At 37.0% G+C, this 19,370-nt stretch overlaps 1 protein-coding gene across 14 annotated transcripts; it reads left to right on the forward strand.

Annotated features, from left to right (window-relative positions):
• The first annotated feature begins 443 nt into the window (after nt 1-443).
• On the forward strand, nt 444-18,845 carry LOC140673002 (sex-lethal homolog). Of its 14 annotated transcripts, none has more exons than XM_072905556.1 (7): nt 444-1,023; nt 5,828-5,913; nt 7,208-7,827; nt 7,944-8,119; nt 8,208-8,321; nt 9,399-9,559; nt 18,160-18,842. In XM_072905556.1, exons 3-7 carry the CDS (start codon nt 7,393-7,395, stop codon nt 18,501-18,503), a joined length of 1,230 nt encoding a protein of 409 aa, XP_072761657.1. In that variant the 5' UTR covers nt 444-1,023; nt 5,828-5,913; nt 7,208-7,392; the 3' UTR covers nt 18,504-18,842. The 14 variants fall into 14 exon arrangements, with proteins under 14 accessions (XP_072761657.1, XP_072761658.1, XP_072761662.1 ...); XM_072905561.1 differs by having other exon boundaries at nt 446-1,023; nt 7,431-7,827; nt 18,160-18,840; XM_072905554.1 differs by lacking the exon at nt 444-1,023 and adding an exon at nt 4,940-5,642.
• Nucleotides 18,846-19,370: the final 525 nt, after the last annotated feature.

Raw genomic sequence — 19,370 nt, forward strand, 5'->3', positions numbered from 1 at the left:
CAAGATAAAAACACGCAACTTTTCGATTAGTATTAGATCTGTATTTTAGAGAGATTATATCTCGTTTATTTATCTATCCTTTTCGACGAAGTTATCATGTAAAATATTCTCAGTTTATATTTTATTAAGATGATACGAATGTATATTTAATTATATATCCTCGCGAGATATGTAACACACACACACACACACACACACACCTATATAAGCGTTCTCTTTTCAAAGAGAAATCATTACTTTAAAAATAATGAAACTAAGGCAGCTCCAAAATATATTCGGCCTCGATATAGCCCTGCTCTCAAGCTATCACATATCTATAATATTAATTTATTGGCACATAATAAAATTTTTTATCGAAAAAATTTATTTCACATTTATCGAAAGCGACAGGGCCTGGGGCCTGGGCTCCCTGGGGATACGTTCTTGAACCATCCCAACCTTCGCGACACATTATGGCGTCCGATCGCGTTGTAATTGTAACGCAGAACATATAAGTTCGAAACTCGTGGTCAGTTGAATTGTTCATCGATCACGCGGAATTTACGTCGCGCGAAATCGCGGAGTGCAACGAGTGCATCGTTCGCGTTCAGTGTCGGAGTTCCTGGTGAAACTGGATTCCGCGTTCTCGAGTGTATTGAAAACCCGCGAAAGGGATAACGTAAATTTACATATATTCAGCGATATAATCGCGATCCGTTGCAAGTTCCCTCTCTAGTTGGACCGGAGATCACTATCGTGGCCATCTTTTTTTTCTCTCGGCTAAAGAGATATCAACTTTTGCGTGAACCTAGTCTGGGCGATCAGCCGAACGATTAATTCCTTGATACATACGTATATATATGTATCATACGTCATATATCATTCTCGCTTTTGTGCATCCGTGTTTCGCCTGGAAGGCGATCCCGTGAAGCCATCAAGTTTGACTCAATCGCTACTAGCAATAAGTATGCGTCCTCGACGACCTAAAACGCCTAAATGCTCCCAGGATCAAAACGTGAAGCAGCTAAACTAACAATAAGACCGGTGAGAATGAAGGAGACCGAGTTCCTCATTTTATCCAATATATTATATATTTGCCTTTTTTTTTTTTTTTTTTTTTTTTTTTTTTTTTTTTGACATAACATTATTATGCTAATAATTTAAAAAATTATTTCGGTTATTTTATATCTTTCTTTAGTGACTGGAATTTGCTTTATGACAGGGTAACAAGATCCTACTCTTCGCGTAACGATAGATTGATTCGCGATCGGATTATCGGATATACAAATGTCAAATGTGCAGCTTGCTCGCGACACGTGTACCGGGTACCGGCAGAAATGGTGTCCGTCGGCAATTTCAGGATCACACGCATACACATGAAGTTAGTACATATGTATACGTATGATTTCTGTTGTATGTGTGTAACGCTGAAGTTGTCGACGGACACCATTTCTGCCGGTACCCGTACTCGCGCCGACGCTCGTATAAAAATTTCCACGCGTGTTTCGTGAACGGGGATCGTCCACGGGGTGAGGGGGATTTTGTAAAGCATCCTTGTTTACTTTGATCTATATTTATACTCGGCGATGGTAATAACGCCAAGTCCGTATTCCATCCAGTTTCCGGGTTTTATTTCTCTCGTCTCTTACGGTGAAGCAAACCGGACCAGATTTTGCAAGGTTAGAATTCTTTGGCGCGTATTACGTTATGTCGACGAGAGCCACGCGTTGTTATGTTACGTGATACTCTCGGATTAGTCACTTACATTCACCGATTATGTGGCGTTTTATTAGCGCAAATAGACTTAAAATAAATCGTGTGGATTTCCTCGTGCGATCTTTTCCTTCTGCGAAAGAAATTCGATATGAAACACTCTCAGGAATGCATCGACATCGTGAAATTACAAAAGTATATTTGCATCACCTTTGTACATTGGCATTTGATGACTTAAACGATAGACGGAGCTTGATATCTGTAAATCTGACAAATTTAAAAAAAAAAAACAACAATTAATCATGTCAGTATCAAATTAATTTAGCATGATTGTATTTGGATTTTTTTTTTACTGTCACGATGCACGAATATCTAGATACGACACACACGCAACGTAAGTACACTTCGAATATGCGTAACTTTATTCTGTGACATTTCTGACATGCTTCGGAGCGTCAGCTGTTGTGGTTTTGAGTTTTTTTTTTTTTTTTAGTCAATCTACGAAACTTCAAAACTGTACTATTGAATTCTTCAAAAACATCATTCTATCTTTATTCTCTGGAATATAAAATAAAGATAGAATGAAAATATTTGTAGTATAAGGAGGTAAAAGAGAAATGTTGTTCACCTAGAAAAAAAAATTATGAATTAGCGACAAGAGGCAAAACATGTCGTTTACTCGCTCCCTTCGTGGGGCAGGGCGTGTTTTCCCGCTCAATTTTGGCGGGGCGGGAAAGAGAGGGGAAGGGGGGGGGAGGGAGGAAACATGACAGCAGGAGCGGTGCATTGTAGCGCAATGCAGTGTCCTATAATTCGCTCGTGCGATTCTGCAGATCCGTTTCTCCTTAACTTGGCAAGAATATAATTCCGCGAACAAGCTTGTCACGCACAGCCGCCCACGTGTTTATCGTGCGATAATTGAATATTAAAAAATATGTGTCACATGTATAGGAAAACGTTGCCCAAAAATCGCAAAGAAAAAAACATTCATTAATATTTCAAATCCAAAATATATTTATATCAGTAATCTGAAATTTTCTATACCTATTTCTTCATATATAATTTATTTCTAAATTTTCGTACACGCACAGATGCAAAACGCTCATCCGTCTCATGTTCGAAACACGCAAAGTGACGCGATGCCGAATTCGTTGCGCAATTTTAATCGACGTCACTGTTATTAGATATAAACTCGTCGTCGTCGTCGTCGTCGTCGACGATAAAGCGCAGACGTGTGAAACGACCTTGCGGCTTGGGAAAACAAACAAAATACGCGAGACGCGGAAAATGACTATCGCGCGTACGCGGAGCCTTTCGTGACAGAGAGCCGTTGCATTTTCGTTGACCTCGTGACTGAGAGAGCCTACCGAACGATCGACGTAACTGAGGTGCACTTGCGATGTTCGCCGTCCCTTCTTGGGACGCTGCTTTAAGGTATATTATCAGTAGGTTCCTTTTAAGCGAGCGGCGGGGCGAGGCGGGAGGAGGGGAGGGGGGGTATCTGTGAGATATTTAATAAATCCTCTGTAAAATATATTTGTTAACGAGAGAGAACAAGAGACGAGAGAAATGGATGTGTTTATCGATTCGTTCCAAAAAAAAAAAAAAAGACTCATTTCGAGATACATTTTCACCTATTCTCTAGTGTAAACTCGAAAGTTTAATAATATTTAAATGAAAAGAATAAAAAGTATTAATGTAGAATCATCTGCAAGATTAATTTTTTAATATTAACATTTTAGAAGCGTCAGAAAATTTTATTCTCGATGCATCATACGTCAAACATGATTATCGAATTACACCTTATATCTCTCTTAAATATCTTTTCGTAAAGATTATATTATGCTTATTCATCCTCTGTTTGTAAAATAAATCGAATTTATTAATTTGTCACGAAACGAAAATGATTTCGCCTGAATGGTCGGGATAATTTCACGCATTTACGTGCGGCAAAATAGCCCGCTTATTTCTGACAATCGTCTATTTCTCGACGTGTATGACAAGGATACGGGGACTATATTCTTGGCTAAGATTTATGAAACGTTCCGCGAGACACGTGCGAGCGATTATTTTATAACAGTCTATCTTAACGTCGTGCAATGCGTTTCCGTGTTACAAGACCTTTAATTTCGTATGCGCCGATCGATCTTTTTTGCCCGAGAACTTGCACGAGAGAACACGTGCGCGATAGCACACAGGAAAAGCTTTGCGGCAATCGCGTGTTTTGCAACCGTCATCGAAAGTGGGACATATTTTGTCGCGTTCACGTAACGTCTTCGTAAAGAGGAGCGGCAAACTATCCGTTCCAGAAAACGCTTTAAGGTTTCGAGCCTGTTAAATTTTATTCCGGAATAATAAATTGGCACACATACGCCAGAATTCTCGAGAGTCCGACCCCATTATATTCCTTCATCGAAACGCAGAGAGCGATTTTAGTATCATTAAATAATACATGTATTTATTCAATATCAATAAAAAAGCGTAAAGAGTGCTTGCGCTCTATAAATGAAAGCAAAAGAGGGAGAAAAAAAATCGACGCTTTGTCGTGATGTAGCGTCATGTTGAAAAAAAATGTTTATAAAAGATCCATAGGATATTAAAACATGTTTTAACGTTCTACGAATCTCTTGTAAATATTTTTTAAATGTATAATTCCTTCATCGAAACGCAGAGAGCGTTTTTATTATTAAATTACTACTTAACCCTTATTTAGTATTTGTGGGTCATATTTGTCTGTGATATTTTCAACGTCAATTTTTCAAAAAAAAACAACAAATAATCATAAAATAATATATTGAGGTAAATTATTTTTCAAACTTATTATTTTAGTCTTTATTTAGAATGTTCAAAGAAGGTATATACATTTTTTCAGATTTTTTAAAACACCTTTACATATTAATAAACTTACAGGGTGTATATTACTCCCGGGAAAAACCTGGAAAACCTGGTATTCTCAGGGAATTTTATTATACCTTGAAAAATCATGGAATTCTCATGGAATTTCGTTAGGATTCAGGGAATTTAAAAAAATGTCAAAGAAGTACTTATTTAAAAATTTTTTTTAAATAATTTAAAATATTTTAAGTTTAAAATATCTGCTTAAAATATATATTTTTTGTTTATGTCAAAAAGAATTTTTTTTTACAGAATTTGAGTATACACCCTGACTTATCGAAAATACGCCGACCCACCTGTACAGTTGGAAGGTGCCAAAAATAACAATACGGAGTAAGGGTTAATATCGATAGAAAAAAAAAAAAAAAAAAAAGGCAAAAGATACAATTACGTATATTTGACGTGCGAAAAGAATTAGGAGCTAAAAATACACCATTTAACGGTGGGAGATAAATCAATTGGCCGTGGCGAAAAATTGCTGCATCGCGATAGCGACTCCTTCCGACATTATTTTCGCTTATCGCGAGGTAGATAACGCGCCGCGACGACGGTAAAATGAAAGGAAAAAGAGGGAGGAAAAACGAAGGAATCGCGGCGGGATTCGCGCGCATGCCGCCATACGTCATACGGCGGGAGATGGCGGGAGACGGCGGGAGACGGCGGGATCATCCTCGTGCAATAGCGTCCGTGCTTCGTGCCCAAGCGTTCCGCGAGAGGGTGTTCCGCGAGGCAGGTCAGGGCTGGACGGCTTTGGGTTCAGTCTGTTGGTGTGCCTGCGGCGTGTTGGTTGCGTGCCGCGGCTTTCATCTCCCTGTCGCACATCCGCGCGCGCGCGCGCGCGCGCTACACACACACACACACACACACACAGGCGCACGCGCACGCATTCCGCCGCGTCGTCGGTTGCGCGCGTCGCATTCGCACAGCTACTCGCAGGTATAGGCATCGTCGCGGCACACCGCGATAATCGTCAGGCCACCCGTTCTCTCCGCGCTCCGCCGAGGTCTCGAGCGCAGCCGGCGCCGGTCGAGGATCCCGAGGCTGCACCTGGTTAGGTGAGAGCGCGTCCCTGCTTCTCTCGGAACCGCTAATTCGTACCCCGCCGCGTAGCCCGGCGGAGCGCGGCGCGACGAGCGCGCGCGGCCGATTATCGTGGGTGTTGGACGTACGAAGCGCGCGCGGGATGCTGACAGTACGAAGCGCGCTTACATAATTATCCGTCCTTGTTGGTGTGCACTAGAGCGGCGCATGACGGGACGCGACGCGACGCGAGAAGAGAGCCTCCTCGTCCGCCCGCCTTGATTCGCCACTAGGTTCTCTCCCCGGGTATGTACACATATGCAGTAGACTATACACACGCCGTGCACACACATACACACACACACACACATACACACACGCATATACGTGCATACACGTAACGTGGTCTTTTCCCTCCCCTCCCCTCCCCTCTTTTTCCACATTCGCTCTCTGCGTTCCACTTCCTCTATCTCTCTCTCGCTCTCTCTTTCTCGCTTCCTCCCAGGGTACGCCTGTGCATATCCCTTGCTCCCTTTTCCCTCTCCCTCCCTCCGTATCCTACAACGGCGCTTGGTCGATTCACGAATCCGCTGGGCTACTATTCCCCGGGCATCTTCAAAATAAGGCCAAAAGGTTACCGGTCCTCGGCAAGTTTGAAAATTCCATATCTCCCCCTTCCCTTTCGCCTTCTGTTTTTATTGTCGCCTTTTGTTGACGACGACGATAGGGGAACGACGTTGCGCGATGTCGTTTAAATGCGACGACGACGACGACGACGACGACGACGACGACGACGACGACGACGACGACGACGACGACGACGACGACGACGACGACGACGACGACGACGACGACGACGACGACGACGACGACGACGACGACGACGACGACGACGACGACGACGACGACGACGACGACGACGACGACGACGACCGCGATCGCGATCGAAAGTCGACGTTTCGTAAACATAGACGAATACGCGGAAATTTTTTTTGTCCCCTCCTAGCTGTCTACTCGCGCGTTTCGTGATTCAATGTGAATGAATGAGCGCGTAACTCTGTCGAGACGGCTCGTCGTACGAATTCCCGCGATCGGCGCTCAATGAAATTCGATATCGCACGGTGTCATTGCACGACCGCCCGATTATGTATGTATATATATATATATATATATATATATATATATATATATATATATATAATAAATTACTGAGAAAATATATACGCGTATATATATTTTCTCGAAACACCTCGATTGTGCCGGTTGTTTATCCGCATTGGAGTCTTTTCGGTGAAATTAAAAAAATTAAGTCTGTTGGAGGATACTGAGAATTAAATTATCGAGTATACGCTACGTTAAAGTTTAGTACAACGAAAAGTAGGGCAAAGTATGCGCTATCAATCGGTGCTATAAAATTTCCAACACTTACACACACTTGAAAGCGCCCAGAAATTATTATATAGCGTTTTATTTTGTTTCTAGAATTTTGCAAGCAATTTGTTACTTGTTATCACGCCCACTTTGTATCTTTGATTTTTTGCCCGCTATATGATTCTGTTTTATCCTTACTTGCCTTTGTTTGTTTGTTTCTCACACACAGGTCTGGCATCAATACATATATATTGCACATTTATTTTCTATTTATTTTGAGATTGCTTAGAGAGAAAGAGAGAGAGAGAGAGAGAAAGATGAGAGCGTTCGAAAGCGCAGGGCCTACGAGCGTGGCAGCGTTCCTGTACGAGGAAGACGTAGTAATGAATTTGTTTATATTTTTTGTATTTGCCGATGATCCCGTCGACGGTTGTTTCACTGGACGGTACCAGTTGGAGTATACAACAGCAATCGCAAGCCCAATTACTGGTGATCGCGCAACAACAACAACAACAACAACAACAACAACAACAACAACAACAGCAGCAGCAGCAGCAACGTCAACTGCAGCAAAATCAGATTGTTTCGTCGAATCAGGCATCGTTATCGGCAGGTGACCTGCAACAGTGCCACAAAATGACTGACCAACGAGAGCAGCAACAGCAGCAGCCGCAATCTCAAGCTCAGCAGCAACAGCAGCAGCAGCAACAACAAACCAAAGGCCATGAAGAACCGCGAACGAATCTGATCATCAATTATCTTCCGCAAAATATGAACGAGAAGGAACTGTACAGTCTGTTTGTGACGATTGGTCCGGTCGAGTCCTGTCGAGTCATGAAGGATTACAAGGTAAATTGTATGAAATTATGTGAATGTGTTTTTATATATATAAAACACATTGTTTTATATATATATATTTTATATACATATATATATGTATAATACTAATTTTACCATTTATATAGACTGGTTACAGTTACGGCTTTGGTTTTGTAAATTATGCAAAAGCTGAGGATGCCGCGACGGCGATAAGTACATTAAATGGACTTCAAGTGCAAAATAAACGCTTGAAAGTGTCGTTTGCTCGGCCTTCTGGAGAGGAAATTAAGGAAACTAATCTTTACGTTACAAATTTACCGAGGTAAATTATGATTTATTCTCTGCGAAATTAATTACAATAATGAGAACAATTTATTGTACTAGAAGGCATGCACTGTTTTTCGTTACAGAAATATAACGGAAAGTCAGATTGAGGACATTTTCAGCAAATTCGGCAACATTGTGCAGAAAAATATATTGAAGGATAAACTAACCGGTTTACCGAGAGGAGTAGCATTTGTGAGGTGACTTAAAAAAGATGATTAATTTTCAATCATTAATATTGATTTTTTTCCATCTTTTAAATATTAATAAAGATTTATGTTTATACAGTTTGTCGAAGCAACTTGTATTTATAAATATCTATACATATTTATTTATATGTATGGTAAAGGGAGGAAAAGTAGGTTCATGAATCTAATAAATTTGAAACTCTACATATCTATAATATATACAATATATATCTATCAAGTATGCGTATAAATAATGTGCGATACTGAAAATTGGAACAAGTTCAAAACAGCTGTTTGCGGCAATCATTTTATCGTTACACAACGCGGTGTATGTATCTATGCGTGCATATTTATTTTGCAAAAGTTTCCTGCCAAAGTATTTTTGTACATCTCTTGGTTTCAATTGCATAATTTTGATACGCTCCCTTTAGTTTGGCCTAGATAAAACATACGAATAAACTAGGGATACTCTAGAATTGTGGGAAATATATATTATTCGTGCGAAATTAAGTTGTTGTAGTTTATGCCAACAGTTAAGAATCTTATTTGGATTGCCTCCCATTTCGATTTTATCTAGCTGAAAAAAGACCACAGAACCAATTAAAAATAAACGGTAGAGAGATTAATGTTTCTCTAATATTTCTAAACTCTTGAGAAATTTTTACATATTTCAATTAAATTATTATTATTTTTAATAAATAATAAAAATTAAAAGTTAAGAAATTAATAAGATTTTCAATATGAAACAATTTAAATTCCGCGGACAAGAAGAGCCGTACGCAAGATGGTTGTGCACGTCAATTGGGCGACTTTGCTCCGATAATTTTCTTGCTTACATCTTCAGGGGATTAAAGTGGGATACATATTTAAAATCTCAAATTGAGATGTATGCACTCTCTTGATATATGGACCAAGAAAAATTCATATATCATGTGCATAATATTAAAATCAGTTTCACAGAAAAATTATTTTCCGTGATCATCTTGCGTATGGTTCTTGTTGCCCACGAAATTTGAATGAAAATAATATATATTATTTTCTACTACTTTTTTATGATGCATTTGAAATAATAATTTTCCTAATTTGCAGATTCGATAAAAGAGAGGAAGCCCAGGAGGCCATCGCGCAACTTCATGGTACAATACCGGAAGGTGGATCGGAACCACTTAGCGTAAAAATCGCGGAGGAACATGGGAAACAAAAGGCAGCATATTACGCAGGCTGGCAAGCGGGATACAATCAAAGTCGCGGTAAGTAATTTGATATAAACATTGCGCGAGACCAGCTACTCATTAATAGATATTATCTCTACCTGGCAGTGGTAATCGATAAATTAAGCGTATTGTTTTCTAGTTGGAATTCAAAACTCTCTTAGGAGACAATGAAAAAAGAGTGGAATTAGCGCTGCCAGGCCAAGTTTGCATTTTTTCGCTTCTAATTGAATTCTATGCTAAAATATATAGTTGAAATGACTTGCATCTCTTTTATCGTAATACTGTAATACGATTGCTGTAATACGTATAGTTTACATAGGAAAGCACTAATCTCACACTCGATGTTACTTGCGATGTTTATTTCCATGTTTTGATCGAAAGATTATTATACTTTATTCTATTTGCCTGTGTGATGTGTCTTTGGATCGAATATGATTCTGTTGATCTGCGTATATTTTCGATTGTATTTCGCATCTCGATATGTCTCAGAGATTTGGTAGACATAGATTTTTCTTTTTATACGGTGCAAAATGCTTCTTTTGTCGCGACAGAGTCGTTACTCTTACTATTGTATTATATATATTTCCGCGTTTCAAAATCTTTTGCATCACGCAGCATTTTTTTCTCACGATTCGATAAAAAAATCTTTTATTTTATCGTATCGCCAATAGTAATAAGTTGCTATTCATACATACACATAATAACTTTTTATTTATTTTTTTCTTTTTTTTTTCTTTTTTTCTTTTTCTTCTGTCATGCTATTTATCTAACGTTAAAAATGTTTTGTCAGATAAGATGGCTGCATCTAAATCAGACCACCACGACTTAACGCACTAAGCACCTTTTGTGTACACAGAGAACCGAAAGGGTGTTTATATTCTGACACGTGTTACACACACACACGACCCACGTTCAAATGCGGTGACAGATCTCCGCGAAACGATTGGAGACACGGTTCCTCGCTCGTGTCTCTTTACTCCTCTATCTTCGCGCGCGCGTCCTTTTTTCTCTCCACTTTCCAAAGTCGTGCGCATGACTCGATGTGAAAGAAGAGACACCGCTTGGCTTTCGGGCGGTTCTCGTGAAAAAAAAAAAAAAAACAAAAAAAACAAAAAAAGAAAAAAAACGAAAAAAAAAGAAAAGAAAATTGAAAGGAAAGTAACAAAGAAAACCGCTTAAAGGGCTCGCTCGCGCTAACTGCAACTGAGCAAGCAAGAATGCAGTGCTGTGATACAAGAGTCTTGTGTGTGATCTGGTGACGAGATACGTGAGGTACGCGGCGTTTTGTGCGGTATATAAACACCTCACCCGGGAGATGACACAGAGCTCCGTTGCCGCACAAAGAAAAGAAAATGCCGTTTCATAGAAACTTTGAGTTTGAATGCTGGTTTAGCTGGACCGATTAACTTAACGATCGATCTTTCGCCTATCTTGTGTTTTTTTCTTAGCTCTGCTGCTATTGTTCGTTTTTTCGCTTGATTCTTTGTTGTTAAGAGTTGTACTCTACTACTGTTGACCATGTACGATGTTAACGAGCACACAGTAGCTTCGCGTCCGCGCCGATATTGATATCATGTTCCATATATATGGCTGATGCTCTTTGTGCTTTAGCGTGACTAAGGCGGTTAAGTTTTGTATGATATTTTGTTATATATATATTATTATTATTATTATTATTATTTTCTATGTCCGAAATATATACTTTGTTTTCACAAACTTTGAGTGTACGTTCTGTCTTTCATACGTAACTCTCTTTCTCTCTCTCTCTCTCTCTCTCTCTCTGTCTCTTTCTCTCTTTCTTTTTCTTTCTCTATTTTTCCAATCCTATTTAATTTTTAAGCAAATCCAGAGCGAGTTAGGCAGTTTCATAAATTATGCGCGTTATTCGATTATTATGTTGTTTAAAGAAAATGTTTATTTTCTAAAAAAAAAGAAAAAAAAAGAAAAACAGACATATATGTATATATATTAAGTTGACTTGTAAGGTTTTAGATTTTTAAGTTGCGAATTAATTTTGCACCGTTAGTTTTTTATTTGGAAAATTAATTGTTAAATCGAGATAAAGATACGAAGATATATCTCGCGCAATTGTCTTTAGCGACTTGGCTGTGGTTTTATTGCGTCTATGCTTTAGTAAGGAATCCAAGTGCATGATGCTGTACCCTTATCGAGCCGTTGTAATGACGCGGTCACGCGTAAAGATGGAACTTGTGTGAGAAAGACCTAATCAATGACGTTTTCATTTCTATGCTTGCCTTGACTCGTGAAGGAGAGCGTCTGTACCCGGCGAGGAATAAATATCAGCGCTATGCTCATTATCTTTATTAAATAGCGAACGATGTTATCGTTGTGTCGCCGTGTCGTTGAACGTTCCGTACTGTATATATATATATATATATATATATATATATACACACACGCACACGGTCCTTTTTGCAGTTGTAATTAAACGGGGATCCACGATCAATCACGATTTGTGGAACCTGGAGAGATTACGGTCGTGTATGTCGCAATGTGTTCCACCCGATGTAACTTGTTGTAATCGCGCGAGGGAACGTTCGTCGCTCGGCGATTCGTGTGATAGGAGCAATCTTAGCAAATTGTTCGCCGAATCGTTGATTATTTGTATAAATTGTATCGATTCTCACCAATTGTAGCGTCTCTCTTGTAATTAGGACAAAACGAAATTTCCAAATTAAATTCGTTTTTCTTTCTTTTTTTTTTTTTTTTTTTTTTTTTTTTTTTTTTTTTTTTTTTAATTTTTGGTATCGAGGAACATCGCGCGTATTTCAACGGACATGTATATTTATCCTTAATGTTGAAAAATTCTATTGATTCTACAGCGAAAGGATACTTATTTCAAAAGCATTGGTTCATTTTGTAAAGTTTGAGAGAAATTATTTTGTATATTGGCGAAATATATAAATTTTTTTGATGCTTGAATTTATAAGGCGAGAAGTTTGAAAAGAGAGATGCGCGAATATAAAATTGCGTTGAATACGAAATAGTAAAAAAAATCTTCGATATACTTGGACAGAGTGATTATATCGAAAGTTATCATATAATACCAAATATACACCGCAATATAATTTTTGCTCAACGTAAATTAATCGCAATTATTCGCAGCGAGCCTAAGAGTTTTACAATTGTATATAAGTCTGTTTTGTAATTTTAAGTCCTTGCGATTTTTGTTATTCCGAACACGGTATAGAATCGTTGCCGTATATTATATAACGAACGTGTAATATTTAATACATTTTGACGACACATTTTCTTCGAGATCCTTTTTTGGATTAGCGATTCTTCGTACAATGTTACACGTGACGTACGAAAATACGATCAATCCGACAAGAATGATTTCAACGATCTGAATGAATAAAAAAGAAAATCGGAGCAGATTTCGTCTCTCTGTGTGCTACGTAGATATACATATATTAATTCTCAACATAAAGGAAAGAAAAAATAACACTTTATGCGCGCCAGATCTTGTTAGCAGTTACGTATAGCCGCTGCAATCTGTAAAAAATCTACAGATCCAATGAATATTAATTAGACATCGTTTCTCGTAGTAGGGATCACGATATTTTTAGAGTTATTCCGTAGCTCGGAGAAAATATCATATACACAATGCTTCCGCAAGCTGAGGATGCGTCCGATTATATGTTCTCGGTGGCAATCGTGAATAGAAGAAAAAAAAAAAAAGAAACCAATATACGAAACATTAAAGTACATTGGAGACAGTATGACAATCGATTTAGCTATCTGAAATTTTTATAAAGCTTATATTTAAGAAAAGAAAAAGTCATAGAAAGATTTCGTCTAGAAAAAATTAATTTGGTCCTATGATATTCGCGAAAATTTTTTCCAGCAAATGCTCCCCTAAAATGTTATTTAAATTGATGCTGAAGGATTCTAAAATAGCTAAATCGATTTTTTTGTTCTACAAAAATATACGTATACTAATATATAAGTATACTAATCGCCGGCTATATAAAAGCACCGATGAAATACCTTCCATTTGTTCTGTCTGCGACATGTTACGCCACCGAGTGCATCGAACAATACCAGTATAGTTAGTTAATGATACACGTGTTGAGAGATAGACAAGATATTCGCTCGTTTTTCGTAGAGAATAGAACCTTGTTCTGTCGTCTCGCGTAATTCTATCGCGGCGGCAAATAACGAATTCTCCCTGTTACACAACCTTCATCTCTCTCTCTCTCTCTCTCTCTCTCTCTCTCTCTCTCTCTCTCTCTCTCTTTGGAATCTCGAACGATGTTTTAAACCGATCGATCCGGTGGTGAGAGAGCCAGTAAAATGGTGGATACCAAGAGCTAGGAAATTAATACGTATGTCCTTTACCTTGACAATCGTTCATCCTTCGTGGATTTATCGCACCACCTTGCCAATTGCTTGCGAAGGAAAAAAATGGAACGCGATCAACACGATCTAGGTGTGAGAATTTGACGATTTGAGAGACAGTTCTGTCGCATAAAGTTCTATCTAATTCGAAATTTCTCTTTCAATAGTGTGATTTTTTAATCGCGTAGTCTTTTCAAATAAAATTTTTTTAATAACAAAAAAAGAAAGACACGATATACAGTCAATAAGATATAATTTTTAATTGTTATATATATTTAGAAATTAAAATTTTGTTATGGGTGCGTAGCTCATATTATATATATATATATATATATATATATATGGAATCTTTATATTGCTATTTGACTAGCGGATAATGACAAGCATGGAAAACGGTGGGATTATAATATTGATTCATTCAATCTTGTCATAGATGTGACGCAAGGCTAAATCGTGCTCGATGCTTCATATTATGACTTTCATCGCACGAATAAAATATTTGCACCTTAGATGTCTGATCGCGTTCCATTTTTTTCCCGTCTTATCGTAGATCGCGCTTACACGAGAGGGAGGGTGCGTTTTCACCCTTAACACTGATGTTTATCTTTTTTTAACGCAAACTTTTATTTTACAATGCATACAACATATTTATTGTGTACAGTTAATCGTATATAACAACTGCGGAAAATTTTATTTACGAAATAACTGCAGAATTCTGCAAGAAACCGCCGCAAGCCCCCGTGAAAATGTCCCTCTTTCGTATACGCAATATAAATATTTCAAAGCTGCGGGTGACGTCAGCAGTTAAAAGGGTGAAACCCTAATACGCGTAGCGCGATCAAGGACGCGATCCACCTTGCTCAACGTAAGATATTTAGGCGCTTCTTCGTAAAGGCGAACTTCGCGAAGTCGAAACTTTTAGGAATTTATTGCGAATGCGCCGGGCGTTTGACCCGCTTCGGCTGCTGACCGATCGATTGTCGGAGAGTTGCGAGCCTACATGGACTACATTTTTAAACGCCGATGCGTTTGCAGATATGTTTACATGGTAAACGTAGTAAAGCATCAAGTATCGCACAAGCCTAGAAATTAATCTATAAAAAAAAGTATATATATAGAATCGTTAATTTTCTGCCGTAGCAATTTTCTTTTCCAATTTTGTATCACTTTTTATTTACAATTAGTAAAAATGTGATAATAATTTAATAAATAAATATTAAATTCATTTTTATGTTGTGAATGAAGATAAAATTGATGTCAAAAAATGACGACGATACAAAAATAAGTTGGTTTGCATTATAAATATGTGATATTTAAATTGTAGGAAGAAGCTTTAATTTTTATTATTAAAAATGCGTGATTTAAATACAATTTAATAATCCTTCCGACGATCGATGGATCAACGAATCGATACGTAATATGCTGCACAGTACGATCGCTATTATAGTTGATAAGAAGATCGATTAAACGTTGAAAACACACACACACACACACACACACACACGCACACACACACACACACATATATATATATATATATATGTATATATGTGTGTGTGTATAATCAGTGAGTTAGATAAATTAATATATAAGGTATCTTTCGATCACCGCCATGAGAAGAATTTCCGTCGTCTTTTTGTTTCTTTAATCGTAAACAATCTATACGATTAAATATCTAAATTAAGAAAAATCTTGCAAATCTTTAATCAGAAAAAATATATTGCAATAATAATTAATATATAAAGAAAATAATTTTTTACTAATAAAAAATATGAATCATAAATGGCTATAACATTATATTTATAATTATAATTTTGAAATCAAAAATTATAACATACAACGATATTCGAGAGATTCGTGCTTTTTTTTCTTCGCATAAGTTTGCGATTAGATAAAATGCGACGTGAGCGTGACTTGACATTGTAATCGAAAGATGCGATTGTAAATAGTTTTAAATTGTTAAGTAGCAAATTGTAAGGTTTAACGGATCGAAGAATGTGCGAAATGGTGAATCCCGAAGTCCAGTAGTGCTAACGATGGCTGTGATAAGAATAAGAAAATACTAACGAGAATGCAAAGAGAAAAAACTAAACATACTAGCGAAACAAGCGAATTAACGAAGCTTACAATTAGTTTCCTCTTTTCTCATTTAATTTTTAAATGCGATTTAAATTAATTTCACATGTATTGACATTTCAATGACACATGTATACAACGTGTCTCTACGTGTCAGCTACATTCAATACACTCCGAAATAATTACATCGATAAACATCGAACTATAGTATAATATAAGACAACACTTTCTTTTTTTGTAACGTTTTGTTCTCTGATCAATATACAATGTTAATTTAATAAACAATATACGGGGAGTGAAATTATCGCATTTCTCTTGATTACAAGACAAATAGAAAATATATTTCACGAGACCTTTCTAATTTTCAACACATTAATCATTTTTGTAATTTACTGTAAATTAAGTTTCTCAAATCTATTTTAAAAACATAAAATTTAAATTAATAACACAAAATATATAATTTTATATAAATATATTTTCATAAATACTTAAACTCAAGCTTTTATTTTTTAGTGTTGGATAACTCTGCAGTTAATTTTTTAATTAGTATTTAATTAATTGGTTGTTAATTTTAAATATTACAAATTATCTCTAATCGAAAGAAAAAGCGATAATTTACTCGAAAACACCCCGTTCTCTCAAGAAGAGAAATTCGCCTTCTTCGGCCTCGGTTAAAAACGCTCGCGACATTCTCGATGATATATCCATCGTATTTTTCTCTTGTTCATTATAAAATAAAAAAAATATATATATAAATAATATATAATATATCATATATATATATATATATATATATTTATATATATATTTATATATTATATAGTCTACGCAAAAAATATCTGAATTAGCGAAAGAATTAATCGTTTTTAGACGAATCTAGTATCACATTAAGAACAATGTTAACAGCAATGTGACAAATATACACACTCTCACACACACACACACACACACACACACACACACACACACACACACACACACACACACACACGTACACGTACACGTACACGTACACGTACACGTACACGTACACGTACACGTACACGTACACTGACAGATATTACATACGTAGCGATAAAGAGATGATACACACAAAAAACTATGACACTTTATAGCAGTTACAAATCAATGTTCGTATCTCGTTGTACGGATATTTGTATTTTAACGTGTTGAGCATTAAATGTGAATTATTGTATCGATCAACGCTTTTTGTGCTGATGATATGATTGATGTATGATCCTTCGCGCGCGACGTGAAATTGAATTTAGACACGATAATATACAGACAAAGGATAAATTCAATTTTCGAAATACAAGAGAAAACCGAGTATCAGAAACAATGGCTCTCTCTCTCTCTGTGATACTTTTATACGCATTCGTTTTCCACGAGAAATTACGCTATTAAAATTAAGTGTTAAAAAAATCAGGTCGCACAAGCGTCGCGTTCTACGAATATTGTTTTTCTTTTGTACCATTTTTATACTCTCGACAATCGGGCAAGTTAAAACATAACGAAGCTTTCTTCGTGTAAAAAAAAAAAAAAAAAAAAAGAAGAAAGAAATCATCAGGACAAAAAGTACACTCCCGAGGATCAACGTTTCGAGAGAGAGAAAAAAAAAGGAAGAAACGTGTCGTTAATGATCCTCTGGAGATCCTTTCTTAATCAGTATCTTACATCTTTCCTATTCTCGTTACCGCAGTCGCGAGTTTCCTCGCTGCGGTCACTCGTTAAATTTGATTAAAACACTAGAAACAGATATATCACGTCTAAGTCATTCGCACGACCTTCTTTTTTCTACCAAATGACGCTTCTCCTTCGTTTTTTTTCTCTAACATTTTACCGAAAAATCGAAATATATAAATGTTGGAAATGGATATATTTCAAGTATTTATTTGAAAAAAAAAGGAAAAAATATTTAAAAAATTATATTCCCAAATCTTGTCCATCAATCTCTATCATCGAAAAATTTAGAGATATAATTATAAATGCTAAAATTTTAATGTCACTTAAATATATTCTAGAGAAAAAAAAAATCTCGTCTGCATGGAGTGGAGTATCTCTGTTCCGTTTGAGAAATTCCGCAAGGCTCTATATCCTAATCTGCGTTAGAGAGAAAAAAAAAAAAAAAGATTAAGGAGCAGCGTCACACCAAGACCCATCTTCCGAGAAGCAGTTTCAACCGCTCGCTTTCATCTCAGGCGTCCTCACTTTTCCAGGAACGGGCGGAGTCGGCGGGGTCGGCGGTGGACGAACCCGTGGTGTCGGAGGTCCACCCGGAATGGGTATCAGCGGCGGCGCCGGCGGCGGTGGCGGCGGCGGCGGCGGCGGTGGCGGCGGCGGCGGTCCGGGGATGCTGGGCCGGGCAGGCGGCTTCGGGCCTCGCAGCGGCCCCCACGGCGGCTTCCTCGGCGGAGGCGGCGGTGGTGGCGGTGGTCCGGGTGCTATGCGAATGGAGAAGATACACCCGCACCGGTTCAATCCAATTGGTATGGGTGGTGGCGGCGGCGGCGGTGGCGGCTACGTGCAGTCGCACTTCTGGTGACCGTCGCGACGTCGCGAGGACGATGACCACGACGACGAGGACGAGCAGGACATCCGTGACGACATTACGACGTCGATCGCTGGCTAAAGCCATTCTTCTCGTTCGAAATAGGCTCATTGAGAATATTGTATTTTATAATGAATACTATTGAAAACTGGGAAAAGAGGTGGGTCGAGTAAAACCGGGCTTGGCCAGTTAAACCAGGCAGTTTAACTAGGCCTACTTATTTGTCTAAAATGAAAAGGCAATTCAATGTTAATATAATGTTAATAACAGTTTTGTTATCAATACTGTAAGAGTCAAGTATTTTATGTACATTTCAACAATTATTTGATCATTTATTTTAGCATCTTTTTTGGATATTATATATATATATATATATAATATCTATAATATATATAATATATATATATATATATAATATCTATAATATATATTATATATATATATATTATATTATATATATATATAATATTATATATATTATAGATATATATATATATATATATATTATATATATTATAGATATATATATATATATATATATAAAATAAAACAATTTTATTGCTATTAATAATAAATTGCTTTTATAATCTTAGAAGCGGGGAAATAATATTATAGATATATCTCCATAATAATATTATATCTATATAATTTATTTCCCCTCTACAAAAATTATAATAAAAGAAATGTATTATTAATAACAATAAAATTATTTCTAACAACACGTTAAGTTCGAGTTACTTCTTTACAAAATAATTTTATATTGGATTATAAAATTGGAATATAATTAAATAATGATGGTTTTATTAAATTTTAGACAGGGTACTATGTGCTTTTATTTATTAGTTTAAAATGTTAAACTTT

The sequence above is a fragment of the Anoplolepis gracilipes genome, chromosome 14 (genome assembly GCF_047496725.1).
Source record: "Anoplolepis gracilipes chromosome 14, ASM4749672v1, whole genome shotgun sequence".
NCBI classification, from domain to species: Eukaryota; Metazoa; Arthropoda; class Insecta; order Hymenoptera; family Formicidae; genus Anoplolepis; species Anoplolepis gracilipes.

Excerpts from the sequence above, each read along its gene's own strand:
- LOC140673002 (XM_072905551.1), top strand. The coding sequence starts at position 2,019 with ATGATTGTATTTGGATTTTTTTTTTACTGTCACGATGCACGAATATCT. Across the intron at positions 2,087-7,430 it reads AGATACGACACACACGCAAC|TTGGAGTATACAACAGCAAT; the intron begins GTAAGTACACTT and ends GGACGGTACCAG. Across the intron at positions 7,828-7,943 it reads GAGTCATGAAGGATTACAAG|ACTGGTTACAGTTACGGCTT; the intron begins GTAAATTGTATG and ends CCATTTATATAG.